The sequence below is a fragment of the Suncus etruscus genome, chromosome 15, assembly GCF_024139225.1.
Source record: "Suncus etruscus isolate mSunEtr1 chromosome 15, mSunEtr1.pri.cur, whole genome shotgun sequence".
Taxonomy (NCBI): Eukaryota; Metazoa; Chordata; class Mammalia; order Eulipotyphla; family Soricidae; genus Suncus; species Suncus etruscus.
In genome coordinates, this window is record NC_064862.1 from 4,490,498 (window position 1) to 4,511,839 (window position 21,342).

Consider the following 21,342-nt stretch of genomic DNA (forward strand, 5'->3'; position numbering starts at 1 on the left):
AAATGCAAAGAGATGGGCTGGGAGTAATATAGTACAGGGGTTAAAGCTCTTGCTTTGTACTCTGGTGAACCTGGTTCCATTTCTCACACTGCTATGGGCCCCGCATGAGTAATCCCTGAACATCGTCAGGTGTAGGCCTAAAAACAAAAATAAAAGAAAATGCAATTCGGGCCCGGAGAGATAGCACAGCGGTGTTTCCCTTGCAAGCAGTCGATCCAGGACCAAAAGTGGTTGGTTTGAATCCCGGTGTCCCATATGGTCCCCCGTGCCTTCCAGGAGCTATTTCTGAGCAGACAGCCAGGAGTAACCCCTGAGCACTGCCGGGTGTGGCCCAAAAACAAAAACAAAACAAAACAAAAAAAGAAAATGCAATTCATGCAAAAGATAAATAAAAATTGAAATCGATGTATTTCATCAATTTTAAATTTTTGAACAACAATAAAGGTGATATCAGAAAAACTAGGCCATTTAACATGGCAGTGGTAAGAGCAAAGAGAAAACCAGGCATCTCTATATCCTGGAGAAAGATCCAGGCATCTTTTTACCAAAACTCTAAAATGTTATGAGGATTATATAATACCTGAAAATGACTTTGAGCCATATAATATAGGGCTCATATTGGATCTCTTAACTTATGCTTGCATCTTTGCTCTATAATCCCTGCCTTTTTTTATATCTTAAGAGGATACCTCTTCATCTTCACCTGAGTGTTAACACTGGACCTCCAAACTAGTCTGGTTGCTTCTGTGGGGTCTCAACACCTCAATCAATATTCAATCAATCAATATTTCCCCTTAAAGGCACATTTGCCACCTAGTATTAGCATTACTCTGTGCTTATTGGCTTACTCACTAGTCTGATGCTAACCTTTGCAGGCTGGCTCTTAACCTTTTTTGTTTTTGTTTTCTGGGTCACACCCGGCAGTGCTCAGGGATTACTCCTGGCTCCACGCTCAGAAATCTCTCTTGGCAGGCTCGGGGGACCATATGGGATGCAGGGATTCGAACCAATGACCTTCTGCATGGAAGGTAAATGCTTTACCTCCATGCTATCTCTCCAGCCCCATGGCTCTTAACCTTTATTTATCTTTTGAACACAATAACTGGCAGATAAAGCTTTCTAAAAAAATGTTTGGTAAAGCCATGAATTAATGAGTAAAGTACCACACCACCCGTATGAATTGAAATGGGGCTACATTAAAAAAAAAAAAAAAAACACCTCCATAACCTAGTTATTCAAAATACAGTCAAGTAACTTTTTTTTGTTTGTTTTTGGGCCACCCACCCTGTGACACTCAGGGGTTACTCCTGGCTATGTGCAGAGAAATCACTCCTGGCTTGGGGGACCATATAGGATGCTGGGGATTGAACCGAGGTCCATCCTGGGTTGCTGCGCTATTACTCTGGCCCCAAAATAGTCAAGTCACTTATAAAGAAAATGTCAGGCATAAAGCAAAAATCTTTACAACTTCAGAGTATTAGAGGTAAATGAATATGAATATGAATCAGAATATGGTTATTCTGTACGTACACACACACAATCTTCTGATGTTATGGAGAGACTTCTACTCAAGCAGTCATGAGCCTACATCACTGCTAAAAGTCTAAGATGCCATGAAATTGTGCCTAGTCTGACCTAACTGGGATGGGGTAAGAACAAAGAGAACTAGAAGTTATTTTCCTTCAGATATATCCAAAGCCAGTGACCCAGAGAGGAGTCCATTTCATCTGTGTACTCCTCTGGAGTCTCTTCCTGCTTCAAAATTTTGTCCTTTCCCCCTTTTCGGTTCTGGTACACTTGTCAAACCAAGGACGATCAGGAAAAGGCACAGCACAAAGGAGGGAGAGCTCTAATGTGAAGAGAGCTCCCTGAGGACCCTAATGGGGCTATTCTCCACTGGCCCATCTTGTCCAGCCTAGGAAATTCTAGGGCCCGAGTCTGATCACTTCCAGCAAGTTGTTGAAGGTTTTTGTTTGTTTTTTGTTTGTTTTCGGGCCATATCCAGTGACACGCAGGGGTTACTCCTGGCTCAGCGCTCAGAAATCACTCCTGGCTCGGGAGACCATATGGGACCCCAGGAATCGAATCGAGGTCCGTCCTGGATCAGCCACATGCAAGGCAAATGCCCTGCCTCTGTGTGGCTCTGGCCCCAAGTTGTTTAAGTTTTCATTGAAAAGACCTTGGCAACAAAAGAAATGACCTCATAGGACTTTAAAGTGAGAGAGATTAAGAAAAAAAGCCTGTGAATAATGACCATGGAGTTTAGAGACCCTGCTTCTAGATAAGGGCACAAATCTGGGTTCCTGTGTATGTAAAAAAATAAATTAAAGAGAGATGAGCTATAGGAGTTGGGGTTCCTAATAGACACATGAGTGCTTAGAGAATGCAGTATAGCTTTAGAATATTTATAGGTCATTTATTAGAACTACTAAGTCCTAGCTTCAAAATACAAAGACACTCATGAAACAGAAAGGCACACCGAGGACATTTCATCTTTCCAAAGTATAGAAGGAGAGAATCCTGTTTCAGCAACTCTGCTTTAATGCACATCCAAATAAAGGAAGAGCTGGCACCCACATCCTTGCTCAATGTTCTAGCAAACAATCACTGCTGAGTGCTGATCTCTGCTTCCAGGCAAACCAGTCCTGTGACCCAGCTCTCACTGGTTATACGGCAAATAATGGTAGCTAGGAATCATTCACAAAGACATTAGGAAAGAGAAAAAGGAAGCCAGGTGCTCAATACCAGCCAGCTTTTGTACTTTTCTGGGCAGCATGCTAAGAGTAACTCCCTGTGAGCTCAACAACATGGAAAGTCGTGGTGGAGCTGTGAATGGGCTCATAACTATTAACATGAAAAACAAAACATACGCTTGTCATTCTTTTTTTTTTTAGTTATGAAATGCAGGCCCAATCATCATGCATGTACACACGAATGCTTTCTCGTCCACACCAAAATGATTATAGAGCACAGCATTAGGGCAAACTTTTGCCTTGCATGTTGATGACCTGGGACAGACCCAGGTTCGATCCCTGGCATCCCTGAGCCTGCCAGGACCGATTTCTGAGCACAGAGCCAGGAGTAACCCCTGGATGTAGCCCAAAACCAAACCAAACCAAACAAAACACCACCAAAAAACCCCCCAAACAAAATGATTATAAGAAGTAAAAATAATATTAATTCTAGACAAGATCTTATTGTATAAAAGTTTAGTACTATGTTCCTGTAATATGAAAATCTGTTTCCCAAATCCATCTGCACAACCCATAGGGGCATATTAGAGTGCCTGGCTATTATCTCTGTTTCCTCAATGAAGTATCTGTGATCCTAAAGATGAAAGGCAGAGCTGGAAGTCAGGGAGGTGTACCTAGCTGCTTATCTCGCTCTTCACGTCGCTCCCTGGCTAGTCGCTGGCGGTCATCAACCCTTAGCACAGGTGGAGGGTCTGAAAATGAAAGAAAAAAATGTTAAGAGCAGATTTTAAAATAATTACATACTATGAACGGCTAATTTTTTTTTCAGTTCAATTCTTTTTTTTTTTTTTTTTTTTTTTTTGGTTTTTGGGCCACACCCGGTAACGCTCAGGGGTTACTCCTGGCTATGCGCTCAGAAGTCGCTCCTGGCTTGGGGGACCATATGGGACGCCGGGGGATCGAACCGCGGTCCGTCTCCTAGGCTAGCGCAGGTAAGGCAGGCACCTTACCTCCAGCGCCACCGCCCGGCCCCCAGTTCATTTCTTTTTCTTCTGTTTTGTTTCTGGGCCATACCCAGCAGCACTCAAGGTTACTCCTGGCTCTGCAATCACAATCTCTCCTAGCGGGGGGATGGGAGGACCATATGGAATGCTGGGGACTGAAGCCGAGTTAACTGTGTGCAAGGCAAATACCCTACCCCAACTCACTGTACTATCTCACTGGCCCATTTGTTAAATACATGTAATAAAATATTACTGTTTAGTATCAATTAGTGCCTAATGATTAATTATAGTTTCAGTGATATACTTCATTGCTATAGTTTTCTAAGACTTTTCAAGCAATTCCCCTCTAGTTTTAAATACTTGAAACACGTAACTATAGCTGTCTATTTTCACCAATGGAAATGACATTTTGCATTTTTCCTTATTTTCTTTTTTTGGGGTCACACCTGGTAGTGCTCAGGGCTTCCTTCTGGCTCTGTCTGCACTCTTGGCAGTGCTAGAGAGACTATATACAGTGCTGGCAATCAAACTAGGTATATGTGGGTTTTTTGTTGTTGTTTTTTGTTTACTCCTGGCTCTATGCTCAGAAATTGCTCCTGGCAGACTCGAGAGACCATATGGGATGCCGGGATACAAACCATCCTTCTGCATGCAAGGCAAACGCCCTATCCCTATGCTCTCTCTCTGGCCCAGGCATTTGTGTTCTTAACCTGCTGATCTTCTATTATTTTTATCCTTAAAGAAAAAAAAATTCCAGGACCAGTTAAATTGTATAGGGGTTAAGGATCATGCCTGGGCTGGCCCAAGCATAGTGGGCCAGCCATTTGCCTTGCACATAGCTGACCCAGGTTCAATCCCCAGCATCCCTGATGGTCCCCTGAGTAACACAAGGGTCCACTGAGGAAAGCTGTGTGCTACCACTATCATGGAGATACTCGACACCTTCAGGTATGGCACTGAAGGTCTTTGATTACTGCAAGGGTGGTCCCCAACACCAGAGACTGACCTGGGTCCTGGCATTGAACTGTTAGTGAAGAATGGTCAGGAAGGACCCTTTGCCTCTTGAGCACTGCTATGGAGTTCCCCAACGCCCCAAATCAGGGCTATTTTCCAATAACAAAGGGATTCCTAGGTGAGTATTATATTGAACATTTATAGTTAGACATGAAGAATGATTTTGGAGTTAGATCCAAATGCTTATGTATGTGTCTGTCATTCACTCACCACACAAACCTGGACGTTATTTGCCCACCTCTCCCATTGTCTGATTTTCTTTTACTACTTATAAAATGAGGATAAAACGCCCTAATGTCACTGCAGGCATGAAATAAATAATGCTTGAAATAGTGTTAGTGTACTGCTCAGCATAGGACAAATCCCATGAAATGAATTCATTCATTTTTTATATTGTATGCTCACTATACTATGTGCTCAAAAAATACAGTCAATGAAGTAATGAAAATTTTTGTCCCAGAGGGTTTACTATTTACTCAGAAAAATGTAATCGACAGTATAATTAAAAAATACATAAATGAACCTACTCCATGGGGAATGCAAAAAAAAATACATAAATGGAAAATAGAAAAACTATGCAGAATACTATACATTGAGATAAATGCCAATCAGAGAACAAAGGAATAAAGGGGATTAAGAAATAGCAGAGAATGTTTGACATTTTAGCCAGTGCCTAGTTGGGGAGACCTAACCGTGGTGGTAACTTTTTTGGGGGGTGGTTCATGCCTGATGGCGCCCAAGTGCTACACTCCTGGCTCTGCTCAGAAACCACTCCTAACAGGCTCGGGGGACCATCAGGGATGCTGGGGATTGAACCTGGGTCAGCTGTATGCAAGGCAAATGGCTGACCCACTATGCTTTTGCTCTGGCCCCTTTGGTGGTTAATGTTCATGTAAAATTTAATACAAGGAGCTAGAGAAAAGCTCAAAGTAGCATGCCTAGCATGCACAAGGCTTAGGATTCAATTCTCAGAACTCGTACTGGAAGCATCCTCGACCACTTCCCTCCCAGTGTAGTTCTGGTGGCCCTCAAATACCAGTTGGCGCAAGCAGCACAGGGTCACTGGCCTACCACTGAACAAGCCAGTCATATAGCTGGACCACATATTGTGGGACATGGGCCCTATTGCCCTAAGCACTGTTTGGGAGCTCCTTACCCCCAATTAAAAAATAAATGATCGGGGCCGGAGAGATAGCATGGAGGTAAGGCATTTGCCTTTCATGCAGAAGGTCATCGGTTCGAATCCCGGCGTCCCATATGGTCCCCTGTGCCTGCCAGGAGCAATTTCTGAGCATGGAGCCAGGAATAACCCCTGAGTACTGCCGGGTGGACCCAAAAACCACAAAAAAATAAAAAATAAAAAAAATAAATGATCATGCCAGATAGATTTACAAGAGATGAAAAGCAAGTGCTAAGGCCCTGGGGTTGTGAGTACATGTTTGTTCAGTAAACAGATGCAGGTGAAAGAACAGAGTGAGATTCCCATGCTGCAGACACAAGCTCACTGGCTAAGGTGAAAAATTCATCACATTCTGGGTCTGGCAACATTAGAGGCTTTCTGCAGCAGATCCCAATAACGTCTCACCCTGTAAAATGCAAAATAGGGGCTGGAGAGATAGCACAGTGGTAGGGAGGGCATTTGCCTTAAATGCAGCCAACCAGGACAGACCTGAGTTCGATTCCTGGTATCCCATAAGGTTCCCTGAGCCTGCCACAAGCGATTTTCGAGTACAGAGCCAGGAGTAACCCCTGAGCACTGCTAGGTGTGGGTGGTCCAAAAAAAAAAAAAAAAAAAAAAACCCACAAAATAATGGTGGTGGTGATACTTAAGTTTATTTGCCTCTTTAGTAAAATGAAAGCATATTTTATCTCATTAAAAAAATAAATTCAGGGGTCTGGAAGATAGTACAGTGGTAGGGCATTTGCCTTGTACACAGCCAGCCCAGGGTGGTGGTTTGTTTACCAGCATCCCATATGGTCCCCCGTGCCTGCCAGGACAGATTTCTGAGTGTAAAGCCAGATGTAACCCCTGAACGCTGCTGAATGTGACCCTACTCCCCCCACCCCCAAATCACTGGAATGATGTTTTAGAGACAATCTAGAAGTGCTTCATTGACCGATTTAAAAGTTTCCATCCAAAAGCCTCTCAAATGTCATAAAATCTGCAGAGCTGAGGGAAATAAAAGCTGGAAAATGTCCTTTAGAGTCTGCACCATGACTGGAATGGGAAGAACCTATTCTTGCTTTTCCTTGGTTTTAAGGCATATTTTTTATTTTCTGATAATTATTTTATTTAAACACCGTGGTTTCAGAATTGTTCATGATTGGATTTCAGTCATACAACGTACACCACCCTTCACTATTGCATAGGCCTTATTCCTTATGTACAGGACTGTATTGTGCAGAATAAAGAATATTCAGTGCCATTTTGTTGAATAAATGAGTGAACAGATGATCTTGGTTAACTTCCAAAATCTTTAAACTTCCATTAACATATACCAATATGCAGCAAAGTAATAACCATCTTGTTGTTGATAGCATACTTATCTTTAAAGACAGGGTTTCTTTAAAGGTTAAAAGGCTTTTACCTTTAAATGTAAAAGGCTTTAAAGGATATTTTTTCTTAAAAAAATAAAAGGTTTCCTAAAAAAATATAAGCAAATAGTTCCAAGTAAACAGTGAATTTTCTGTATTTGTCTCTCAATTTTATCCTCCCATTACTTTCACCTGGAACAAGTAGGCATAGAAAAGAATCTAACATTATGAATGAATATTACAGGTATGTTTACTAATAAGTCAAACATCTGTGGGATCAAATTAATTAACTGATTAATCAATCAATCAACTAATTAATCAAATTAACTGATTCTCAAAAGGAAAAGTTTGTTTCTTTAGTTGTGGGGAGATGGAGAAGGGTTAGCCAGCTGAGCATCCCAAGCTATGTTCAGGGACCACACCTGGAGGTGACTCAGAGGGCCATCCATTTTCAGTTGTATGCAAGGCAAGGACCTCAACCCCTCTATACTGCTCCATTTCTGAAGGAAAAGTTTTAAGAGAGATTGAATAGTGGTGTAAGTGAGCTTGCAACTAATCTTTGCACACCATCTCATATCAGAGTAGGAACAGAGCACTGAAGAGTGTGGTGCGGGAAAAAAAATTAATGGGGTTATCCTGCAAACCAGGACACTTGACGTGTGAAAGGGAGTGCTGCTATTTTCAAGTTCTACAGGACAGAATTCAACAAAGTGAACATTTCTCTGAACATTTCTCTCATTCGATAAAATAAAATGTTTTACTCAAGATAGTCCTCTAAGATTATATTACAGTTCAGAGATACTACGAAAAATAATATGGTAGTTTAACTATTTTGTTTGGTTTTTGTTTAAATATTTTTGTTCATTTTTGTTTCTTTTGGGGGCCACACCTAGCTCTGAATTTAGGAATCAGTCTTTTGGGGTCAGGGAACCATATGGGATGCTTGGGATCTAAACCACGTTGGCTACATACAAGGCAAGCACATTAGCTGCTATACTATCTCTCCAGTCTTAAAGACTTTTATATCTTTTCTTACCTCACATTCAAGAAAGCTCTCACAAAAAAGGATACTCAAAGAACACAATTGGGGGCTGGAGAGATAGTACAGCTTCATTCTATGTAAGAATTAGCTAGCTATTCCTACATTTACTGCACCATAATAGCTACTTGAAGGTAGTCTTTTTGTTGTTGTTGTTGTTGTTGTGGGGAAGCCTCATATCCTCTATGCTCAGTGCTTTGTCCTGGCTCTGCATTTAGATTACTCCTTGACTCTGAGAACCACATGGGTAGCCAGGGATCAAACCCAGGTAAGCTGTGTGCGAGGGAGTGCTCTACTTGATACACTAAATTGCTTTGACTCTGCATTGCTGTTTTTCAACAGTACTTACTCCCTAGTACTCACAGTACTAATACCAGATAAACGAGTAATCAGAATATAAAAGTACAAATGCGTAATAAAGAACAGAAATTAGAAACAAAGATTTAGTGGAACAACTAGATAAAAAGAATGTAAGTTATTTATCTATGTTCGATTTTCATGGGAAAGCAAACTGTATTCATACAAAAGAATGCCTTCCACAAGGACGCTCACTTTAGTATATGGAGAAAGTCCACTGGTATAAGGTCTCTCATTACTGCTCTATTTTGTGCACAGTGTCTCAAATCCTAGGCAACAGGACAACTACTAAATAAATATAAGATAGTGGATAATTGGTAGATGGAAACATGGATGGATAACTGAATAAGTAAAAATGCAAACCAACTTAACTGAAGGAAATCTTTTTTTTTTTTTTTTTTTTTTTTTTGGTTTTTGGGCCACACCCGTTTGATGCTCAGGGGTTACTCCTGGCTATGCGCTCAGAAATCGCCCCTGGCTTGGGGGGACCATATGGGACGCCGGGGGATCGAACCACTGTCTGTCCTATGCTAGCGCTTGCAAGGCAGACACCTTACCTCTAGCGCCACCTTCCTGGCCCCTGAAGGAAATCTTAACCTGTTGATTAAAACCCAGCTAAAAATACATAGTACCTGGCACTAATGGCTGCTTATGAACTATTTACAGTTTGTCTTCTAACCGGCAAACTAGATTTATTTGCTTTTTTCAAGACCTTGTCAACATGGAATAGTGAGGACAATGCAGCTAGATGCAGTTATAGCCACTCTCTATTCTCATTCTTTTACTGTTCATGACCTCAGACTTGGATGCTGTACAAAATAGGCTTCCAAACACTTCCTGGGTTGCTCAATTTGCCTTTGTCTTTTTTCTCTTATCATTATGCTTATATGAGTTTCTCTATAGGACCATACAATAGTTACTGGATACTTGGAAGCAATTTCATCTTCTAGTCGTACTATGTTTACAGACTTTTTTTTATTTATGCCACTATTAAATGAAACTACTATGTAGGTGTACCAGCAATGCAGAGAATAGAATACTAAAATATAATCTGTATCAACTTTTCTTTTTTTCTGTTTTTGTTTGGTTTTTGGGTCACATCCGGTGGTGCTCGGGGGTTACTCCAGGCTCTGCACCCAGAAGTCACTCCTGGCAGGCTCGGGGGACCATATGAGATGCCGGGATTCAAACCAGGGGTCCGTCCTGTGTTGGCCGCGTACAAGTCAAACGCCTTACTGCTGTGCTATCGCTCTGGCCCCTGTATCAACTTTTCTATGTGTCAAAATTTCTTTAAATGATTTTTGAAAAAGTAATAAATGAGACCTAGTATAATTCTGAGCATACAGACCTGTGTTGTGCCTGCAAGTTCAAAATGAAAAGTAAAATTGTTCCCTTGTTTGAGACTAAGCAACATATCTTTATAACCCATCTCGCTGATATAGCTATCATGAGAGGTACACAAGGCATATGTTTGAACAGTCGTTTTAAAAAAGAGGGAATCAAGACTTCGAGAGGTTCTCTTAGAAAGGCCAGCAGGTTTCTGTGCTTTGTCAGGTACCAGGATATCCAAAGTCAAACTTGGCTTAAAGACTTCTGGACAAACTTTCTCCCCATCCTGCAGCAAAAGCCAGTGTCCTACCTGGTTTATTGCCTGAGTGAGTGCTATTTTGTCCTGAAGTCGCAGAGGAGGGCTGGTTCGAAGCAGCAGGTTTCTTTTCATGCACTGTGTAGCTGTCAGGAGCTATACAAATGAGATACAAGTAACAGACATTTAGTTTCTTCAAACTTATTTGGAGAAGTCACCTGTTTTACATCTGCTGTTGACTTTTCTTTCAGGTACAGAGTTTGATTCAGGAAACACAAGGATGAATCCGTTTTTCTTCTGTGGGGGGAGGATGTGTGACAACCAGCGTTGTTCTGCACTCAGGGGACACATTCACGGTAGAGTTTGGCATTCATATGGGGTACAGAGGATCAAACCAGAGTTGGCTGCATGCAAGGCTACCTTTCTATGCACTGTGTTATCATTCCAACCTCAAGAACGAATAAGTTACAAGCCCTGTCTCCACGGAGCTATACAAAGAAAGGACATATCCAAAATCCAATGAAATTAGTTAACTTTTTCAACATGTGGAATTTGACCATGTTAAATTTAAATTGGATTCACCATATGGAAAGATGATGGTACCTAAGTTTTCTGACATTGGCTCTTACAAAGCTCATGTGTTAGGAAGTAAAAAAAATTCTAAAATTAAAACTAAGTAGAGCAATACACTAAGGTTTTTGAAAAAGACTCAGACAAAAGCTCAGTATCAAAGATTATTAAAGAGGCTACAGGAAATGCATGTGAAAAAAGAAACAAAGGGACGTTCTCTGGCTATCGAAGAAAATTCTCCAGGTCCTGGTAAATTTTTCTATCTGTGATTTTTTTATTTGATACAGTTTCAAAGGATAGTTAAAGGATTGTTTGCTAATGTTTCCAGAGAAAGAATGAATAAAACCACACACTGATTTTCCTTGTCTTTGCCATTAAAAAATTTCATTCTCCTGGTTGACCAGGCCCAAAGTCCTAGGGGTCATTCTTTTATTGGGGGAAGGGGTGGTTGGGCTACACCTGGTGGCACTCAGGAGTTTCTCCTGGCTCTACGATCAGAAATTGCTCCTGGCAGGCTTGGGGCACCATATGGGATGCTAGGAATCGAACCCTAGTTAATTCCAGGTAGGCCCCATGCAAGGCAAACTCCCTACTGCTGTGCTAAATGCTTCGGTCCCCTAGGGGTCTTTTTTTTTTGGCGGGGGGGTCACACCCGGCAGCGCTCAGGGGTTACTCCTGGCTGTACGCTCTCGGAAATCGCTCCTGGCAGGCTCGGGGGACCATATGGGATGCCGGGATTCAAATCATCATCCGTCCACATGCAAGGCAAGCACCTTACCTCCATGCTATCTCTCCAACCCTAGGGGTCATTCTTGACTTCTTTCCTATTACCACTTATATTCCAGTCCATTTTATTTTAGCTCTAGCTTAAAAAAAAACAAAACCTTATTTTGCGACTACTTTTCTAAGTATCTCTTCCCCGTGTGACTGTAATATCCTCTTAACTAGTCGAAGCAATATGACCACACATCTTCTATTTCTATCTCAGTGGCTAGAGTTGAAATGTATATCCTGTTATGTCATTTCTCATAGCAACTCTCAACAGTTGCTGTACCAACTAAATAAAACTCAAGATCTCCATCAACGCCTGAAAGGTTTAATGCAATTTGGCTTTCACTTGCACTACTTTTTTTTTTTTTTTTTTTTTGGTTTTTTGACGCTCAGGGGTTACTCCTGGCTATGTGCTCAGAAATCACTGCTGGCTTGGGGGGACCATACAGGACGCCGGGGGATCGAACCACAGTCCGGTCCGTCCTACGCTAGCGCTTGCAAGGCAGACACCTTACCTCTAGTGCCACGTTCCTGGCCCCCACTTGCACTATTTTTTTTCTCCTATTATATCTGTTCTACTTGTTTTGCCTGACTGATTCAATCCATCTATATCAGCATGTCTGCAATGCAGTCAAGATATCAACATGGGACCGTTCACTTCCTTTCTCTGCTCCAATGTGACATTAGAGACTTCCTTGCCCTGTTGAAAATAGCATCCCAGACACCCCACTCCCACTTCTTACCCTGCTTTCTTTATAGCACTTATCCCCTGATATTATCTACTACATTAGATAAGGTAACAGGACATTACAGAGAACTATTTGCTCAGGTTTTTTTTTTTTTTTTACATAAACGGGTATAATATACTATAATATTCAGGAAAATCAGATTTTTGAATGGTATTCAACATATACTGAAAACTGATTACTGAATGTCTGAAGTGACCTCTAAGTGGGAGAAACTGAATTCTTTTGGGGGGGGAGGTACCATTCAGGGATCACTCCTGGTAAACTCAGGGGACCACATGGAGATGCTGGGGATTGAACCCTGGTTGGCTGCATTCAAGGCAAGCTCTTTATCAGATGTTCTATCACTTTAGTCCTAAAGTTGAATTTTTATGTTTCTCTTCCAATTAGTATTAGCTAGTGTGGAAAAATCACACACCGAATGGTAAAAATACTCAATACAGTGGTTCTTGGCTCTGAAAACTGTCCAGTTTCACGTAATTTGCTTCAAGCACAATGATGAAATTGAGCTGTGTTTGCCTTATATGTAGAAAAGATCTCTAAAATTTCAGGAAAGAAACGGCTGATATCAAATGAAAATTTAAACAAAGGTCTCGGTGAGAGGTTTCTGATAAAATTTTGTCTTAGGTTAAAATATTTTGCTAAAATGGGGGGACTAAGCAAGCAGAGTTCCAGTGGAGTCTGTACAGGCCCCGACACTGTTTTAACAAGAACACCAGAAAGTAGTTTCTAGAATCCCCCGTGCCCAAAGCAGGTTGCCAGTATTCACTAAGTGCAATTTTATGCTATAGATTCATATCTAGTCTCACAACTGAAGCTCTGTTGCTCACTGTGCATTGGGCAACCTTTCCCCTTACTGAATTAATCTTCTTAAAGCTGCTCAAAAACAAGTTAATAGTTAGGAAAGAGAAACAGAAGGCTACAAAGATTTGCAGTCTGTAGATTACAGTTTTCTTTGTATGGTGACTTTAAGCAAATAGCAAATAAAGCTTTATTTGATTAGTAAGATCTATAGAAACCTACAATTTATTATTTCCAACTAACTGAGAGAGAATTAATATTATTTATACTTCCAATGTATTCATTTTTATCTTGATTTATTAATACAAATGTTCCTTATGATTATTTGCAATACCCACAAGTCTGACAACAAATATGACTCCTGAGTGAATTTTATGCAACAGAGGACTAGGAAGGAGATTAGAAAACCCCAGCATATGTTCATTACAAGAGACTTTTCCAAATAATCCCCGATAGTGGGGTCACAGAATAACAGGATCAGACACAGTCGTGGTATACCTAAATACTCCCTGGTAAAGGGCTGGAGAGATTGCTATTTGCTTTATTGTCTTGAAACTTCAATTTAAGGGCTCAGACATAGTTCAGTGGTAGAGCACCTGCCTTTCATGTAAGAGGCCCTCAATTTCCTCGCAATTGGAAAAACAAAATAAAAAAAAAGAAAACTCAAACGTGAAAAATAAATTTCAATTAAGCTGGAGATCTGGTTCCTTATATTCCAATTATCTATATCTGACTTTTACTGGGTTCACCTCTTGTTGACCAGAAATCTTTCTATTGAATTATCTAAATCTGAAGAATTCATTTGGATTCCAGAGGACCCACTATGTCCTACTCATAAAAAGACAAACTTGAATTCTAAATTTTTTATGTTCATGTAAAACTGATAGGTTAGACTTGGTAAAATAAAAGTAATTTAAAAATCATTAAACTATTTGGTCAAAGATTATATACTGGGACCGGTGAGGTGGCACTAGAGGTAAGGTGTCTGCCTTGCAAGTGCTAGTCAATGAAGGACCGCGGTTCGATCCCCCGGTGTCCCATATGGTCCCCCCAAGCCAGGGGCAATTTCTGAGCGCTTAGCTAGGAGGAACCCCTGAGCATCAAACGGGTATGGCCCAAAAAACAAAACAACAACCACAACAAAAAGATTACATACTGCCTTTTTTTCTCACCCTTTTCCCCTCTCCATCTTTCCTTTTATTTTCCAGAGCTAAGATTTAAGAGAAGGGTAGAAACTCTTGTGTTCCTACTTAAAACACAAAACTAAATGTCTTTAAGGCGATTGCTCTGGTTACTACTGCAGCATAAAAATTTATATGCTAAATTTTCTTTAATCATCTTTTTTCTTAAATGAAAACATGAATTAATATTTTCTTATTTTTAAATTAATTTTGGGAATTGAATTAAAGAGCTGTGATTGACAAAGGTATTGATAGATGAGTCTTAGGCACACACTGCTCCAACACCAGTGTCCAGTTCCCTCCATCAGAATTACTCTGCTCTACCCAGAATTATCCCTCCCTTACCTACCACCTTGAGAGTCATGTGTCAGAGTCCTGTGGTCTTAGCTTAGGTCTCATGATTCCAGTGTTGAGTCTCTGCTTTGGATATAGCAATACTACTCCTCCACATCACAGGTGTATCCAAGGTCCCTGATCCATGCTCCCCCTTAACTCCCTTTTCTCATCTTCTCTTCCCACTTCTCTGTCTTCTCCCTATAATTTGGGGTCAAGGATGACCTGGGAATCCCCCTTTACTATATTACATATCCTCAGCCAATTAATTATATACTACAGTTAAGTGTTATTTTTCTTCCCCACACCCTGCAGTTTTCAGGGATTAGTCCGGGCAGGGCTCAGGGGACCATATGTAGTGCCAGGAGTCGGCCACATGCAAGACCTTGTACTATCTAGCTCCAAAACAATTTCTCCAAAATTCATTTCCTTTTGCTCACAGTTTGAAAAGTTCAGGCAGGCAATTCTTGCAGTCTTGCTGGGGGGCTCATCTTTCTGCTCACCTCTCTCCCACTACTACTATATAAACACCCCTGATTCTACCATATGGTCCTGCCATGGGATAAATCAGGACCATCATTCCATTATTTTTCTCCCTTCCTATTTCCTTCCCAGAGCCCTTTGGTTCAGTCATACTTCATCATGGTAAAAGGGAAGATGCCAGACCCAAACAGACCTGGGTTTAAACTTGAGTCCTGCTACTGACTGGCTGAGTGAACTTGAGAATATTTCTGGCCTTCTCCACACAGGTGATAGGGTGTGACACAGCCTAACTCACAAAAGGTCACTGGAAAGACAGAGGCTGGCTAAGAATCCACAGTGAGCCAGGCACACACACAATAGTTTTATTTAATGCTCAGTCCCTTTTCTTTCAACCTTTATTAGTTTGTTTGTTTATGGGCCACACCTGGTGACGCTCAGGGGTCACTCCTGGCTATGCGCTCAGAAATCACTCCTAGCTTGGGGGACCTTATGGGATACTGGGGGTTTGAACTGCAGTCCGTCCTAGGTTAACCACGTGCAAGGCAAACACCCTACCTCTGCGCCACCACTCTGGCTACTTCTATGAGAGTATTATCAAAGAGGTTCAAGGCCACCCCACATTCCAGGCCCCTGACAGTGTCAACAGATGAGAAATGAGTGAGTCCAGAGACTCAGCACATCACTTGCATCTCTGCAAAGAAGGCAAGCACAGCCTTCCTGCTGGGTGCCATGGAATGAGACTTCAGAGCTCGATGAATGATGGAAGGTATATTCCCCTCAATCCCCTTTCTTCATGCAAATGTGGGAAATGGGGTTTCTGGTTCTTGGGCTCTGTTCTCATTCAACACAAATGGGGAGAGCAGATGTAGGTCTGCTTGGTGAAGCAGAGGACTGGGAAGGGGATGGGAAATGACCAAGGTGACAGAAAGGTAGGTCCAGCCTCATTGCTGGGCTCAGAGATGCTCAGCTCGGCTATATCTGCACCATCTAGGGGCCCATGGGCTGAACTAAAAAATTTTTAATACTATCTTTTAAATGAGTCAGTTGCCTTTCTACAATTACTACTTCACAAAACCTCATCTTTCCTACCTATAAAAAAGAAAACCAAGCCTAGCATGAAGCTCAATAAATCTTCATTAGCCTTATCCAATAATTATTGATCTTCCTGCTAACTTGAAAGTTTTATTCCATTAGCATCTCAGGTGAGTAAATGCTCAAATACAAGAGGAAGAACACAGAGATGCATACTCGTGGTGGGAAATTATCTGCCTCTCACCACTCTGAAACAAAATACAGCTCTGGAGCTTTCACCGGGTGAAACTTCTGCAGTTTAATCAAGTGGTCCAATTGTACATCGATGGCCCACCAACTGCATTCCTGCATGCTTCATTTAGTGAAAAGCAAACTGATACTAATGAGGCATGCATGAACCCAACTAAAAGACCAACCTGTATTTAAGTCTCACAGGAAGACAGGAGATAATAATCTTCGATCCACAGGGCTTCAACATTCCTCAAGTACCACACTGGACACAGTTCTGGATATGTTTAATTACTTGAGTAATTTGTACTTGGGTACCCAGAACTGCAGTACCTTGGCAATTCTGCAGTTAAGGATACTGAACCTTAACTAGCTGTCTTAGTAGTGATGGGAATGGTCCCTGACCCCCCCCCCAACACTGATTGGGAATACTCTCATACCCCACTAAAATATAGGTAGTCATTATATCTACATGGATAATATATTTTATTAATATTTAAGATTAAATATGGAATGTGGGATGTGGGGTATAATAGAATGCTTTGTATGAGAAAGACACTGGGTTTCTTTCCATCATTACATACCAATTAAAAAACACAACCTCAAATTCTAGTTATAGCAAGTGAGAATGCTACTCACTTAACATTATAAAATTTAGAGATCATAGAACCATTTTTAGGCAATTCAGAGTGTTTCATCTAAATTATTCTATTTTTTTTTTGATTTTTTTTGGTTTTTGGGCCACACCCAGCGTTGCTCAGGGGTTACTCCTGGCTGTTTGCTCAGAAATAGCTCCTGGCAGGCACGGGGGACCATATGGGACACCGGGATTTGAACCAACCACCTTTGGTCCTGGATTCGCTGCTTGCAAGGCAAACGCCACTGTGCTATCTCTCCGGGCCCTAAATTATTCTATTTTATAAACCATTTGTTCATTTACTTGGTAGCTAGATTTTTATCTTAAATGGCAACCTAGCAGAACATTTCAATCAGATATAAAATGATAAAATGTTCTTTTTTATTTGCTTTTTTGGTTACATTCTATTGTGACAGGGCTTACTCCTAGCGTTGTGGTCAGGGAACACTCCTGGGAATGCTTGGGGATCATATGTAGTGCTGGGGATTGAACCAAGAATGGCTGCACCCACGGCGTGTCAATCCACCATATGACCTTTAATGGCCCGAAGTACCGTTTCTAAGACTTTTACTCCCTGCCCTCCCATCCCATCCCCTCTTCTGTTTTCCCTTCCCTTTTTTTTTTTTTTTTGTGCCTTTCCTTTTTACATGCCAGCATTCAAACTCTGGGCCTCACACATATTTTCACTGTTAAAACTACATCCCAGCCCCTCAGTAATTAGTTCAATAAATACAGATACTTTCATGGGCCAGCCATGATAATTATGCCACACACCAAGAACACAAAAAATCCTAAGATATCTACTTGCAAGATGTTTATTGGCCTTTGGAAGAGTGATTTAAAAAACATGAACATGTAAAATCTAGCTTCAAAAAACTCCAATAAGCCCCAGAAGATCAATAACTAGATACATGATATAGGTATTGTCAGGGGGCTCAGAAGCCGAAGGTATTACAGGAAATACTGATATAAATTGTTACTGGATAAACACTGTGAAGAATAGAATCTGTGTAAGTAAAGAACAAGAAAATATTTCTGGCTGAGACAAAGATAAGCAAAACGGCCAAGGTTAGTGGAGGGAGAGAGAATGTGGGAACTATAGAGCAGAGCAGAAGGCAAAAGGAGGCAGGTTGCTGAAAATAGGGTAAGCCACACTAAGGTCAAGACCCCTGGAACTTCAAGCACCAGGATCTTATTATAAAAAGCAATGTTCCAGAAATAATGGCAGTAAGTCAAACAAAACTTGTGACTGTTAACTTATTTAGTTTTAGAGGGTTCTTGATAAACATAGAACCCTATTATTCCAACTAAAGAGGTATTTTTTAAATTCCATCTTAAACTACAGGAGAAAATTAGTCTAAAAACAAACATTAGAAAATCTCTTTCTGTAGTTTCATAATTATTTGGGATTTTCCACTTGTATATTTGCCAAGAGAGAATTATGGTAATTCTATAACAAGGAAGGGGGAAGGGACATGATTAAATAATGGGAACCTATGGCTGTCATTGAAGACACAGGAGGAGGGGAGAATGACATCATTAGTCACTTCAACCCTACAAGAACTAAGTACCCAGCCCCAGTCAAAAACTCCAAGAAGGAGCAGTGGATTGGATAAGGATATATGAAAGTTATCTATCTGATAACAGGTGTTTCTGAAGGCCATTTTTTATAAGGCAGATCAAGGAAATAAAATGTGGGGAGATGGGGATTATTAATCCTTTGTGGTTGGCAACTGCGTGAGGAAATAACCACCTCACTATGCAAACAGGTATAGTGTCAAGGCAAGGTAAGCAACTGCAGAAGCGGAACAGCAGTACAATGTATGGGGCGGGAGTGAATACAAGGCAAGAGCATGTCTAGCATACTGCCATCCCCAGTAGCACCTGATCCCTCGAGCATTCCTAAGTATAGGCTGGATTTTCTGAGCATCACTCTCGGGTGTCCAGGTTAATCCTTGTACTCTAGGGCCCTAGAGTTGTACAACTGGCCCAGTTGTTTAAGAATCTCTGGGAGGGATACCCTGAGCTTTCTGGACTCAGCTAACTTAGTCAACTCACACATATACCCCACCACCAAAACAAAACCAGCATAGTGCTTAATCTGTCCATACAGTTGACATCTAGTTAACATGGCTACAACTGTGTTTTTATCAGACACAAAAGAATGATGAACACGTACTGAACACTCATTCTTTCCTTACAGAAATCAAAATAGCTAAAACTATTTAACATATATATTTTATTTATTTATTTATTGGTTTTTGGATCACACCTGCTGTGCTCAGGGGATACTCCTGGCTATCTGCTCAGAAATAGCTCCTGGCAGGCACGGGGGACCATATGGTACGCTGGGATTCGAACCAACCACCTTAGGTCCTGGGTTGGCTGCTTGCAAGGCAAACACCGCGGTGCCATCTCTCCGGCCCCTTAACAACATATACTGGAGTCACATGCTGCATGTTTCATATTCAATCTGCTTCATATTCAATTTATAAGATAAATTGTATTGGTATTTTAAGGATTTCCTAAATGATATGAAAACAATGATCTGATGGATATACAGGCTGTATCAGAGGTGTGTGAGGCCATATGAATGCTTAAAAATTGTGAGGGGTCACTCATAGAGGCAACAAACAGTGACCAAAAGTCACTTTTTAATCATTTATTTACATAAAAAATTAAAAACAGATGACAATGAAGGGAAGTAACATTAAATAAAAGACAAAGAAACTTGTCTAGGGTTGGAGAAAAAGTACGGTGGGTAAGATTTTTGTCTTGCATGGGGGCCGACCCACGTCCAGTCCCTAGCACCTCATATGGTCCCCTGTGCACTGCCAGGAGTGATACCTGAGTGCAGAATCAGAAGTCATAAAGGACTGCCATTTGTGGCCTCAAATACCAAAATCAAAGTAAATAAGTAAAAATGTGTCCTATACTGAGAAAACACAACACAAACACAGAGTTTTATAAGTACAAGTTAACACTGTGTACAATTATTTAGCATAGAGGGATTTTACCAGAAACATCTCTTCACCTTCAATACTGACATGAAGTCACGAAAAACAACACTGAGAAACCTAGATGTTTATTAATAATGTGTAATCTTAATGAACTATCAAAACTGCATTGCACTATCAAAGTCTGTACATCAAAAGATAAAGCATAAGGTGTGAACCAAAAACAAAACAAAATGCATATGTTCGAACTTATGTAATGCAGGAAACTTGTATCACATCAAGAAATAGTAATACTAGCAAAACACGTTATCAGAAGTTTTAAGATGTCAGAAATGGGTTATTTGCATCCAAACAGTTTATATCTAACCACAATAATCACATTCTAAAGAACCACAAAGGACATCTAAATACATGAAGTTAGAAGCATTTCTTCTATTAATTTGGACAAGTAAGGATCTATGATAATGTTTTACTATGAACTATGTTTATGTTTAGTAGAGTATCTGTCACATACTGGATCAACCCTCGGGAAAAAATGGCAGCAAAAGAGTGGTTAGATGGTAAACCCAGAACTAGGGTTAGACAAAAAAAAATTATCAAAGACAAAAGGGGGAAAGACACATTTACTCCCAGTTCCATATGTTTTATTGGAACTATCAGAAATGATGTCAACATTTTTGTGTCTGTTTATAAGAACAGCTTTTGATTTATGTTTCAAACACTTTCTGATACCTTGAGCTGACAGGAATAAACATTACTCACTTTAAATTCGGTCAAAAATGCTTTTCTCCATAAACAAACAAGAAATAAAACAAACAAAAGCCTTCCAGCAGCCAGATGGCAACATTTTACCAGGAGATATAATGCTGCCTGTGTTTTCCACCTGCATTAATACGAAGCAGAGCCTTTCATCTCGCCAACAACATACTTGGCTAGCAATTTATCACCAGAAACAACACCAGTTCCAACACAAATGACCTCTGCCTGTAGAAATAATGTTTATGACTAAACAAAGTATAGAGGTCAAAGTACAGAAAGTGGGGAGAGCCTCACCATATTCTGCGTTCCGGTTTACTATGCCAAGAAATGGTAAATAACAGACTGAAGTTAGCTCTCTAAATTTTAACAGCTGGAGAGGGAGTTTATCAAATTAGATCCAACTCAATTAAATTCAGTGGGTAATTAAAGGCAACTATTTAAATAACTTGGGGATGTAAAATAATTAGAACTAGAATTTATCACACTGCTCTTTAATTAAAGTAAGTGTAAGAGTTTGTTCTCACTTTTAACAGCATAATGATTTTAAAGAAAATTTAAAGGCCCATAATATTTTATAAAAATGACTGCTAGTGGCATAAAAAGAAATGCTTTTGATT

The 21,342-nt window shown here is 40.6% G+C and overlaps 1 protein-coding gene across 1 annotated transcript in view; it reads right to left on the minus strand.

Annotated features, from left to right (window-relative positions):
* MAP7 (microtubule associated protein 7) overlaps positions 1-21,342 on the minus strand; it is a 145,094-nt gene that overhangs the window by 56,439 nt on the left and 67,313 nt on the right. Inside the window, 2 exon segments of the mRNA XM_049788038.1 lie at positions 3,368-3,445; positions 10,282-10,383. Coding sequence (XP_049643995.1) covers positions 3,368-3,445; positions 10,282-10,383 — 180 coding nt within the window.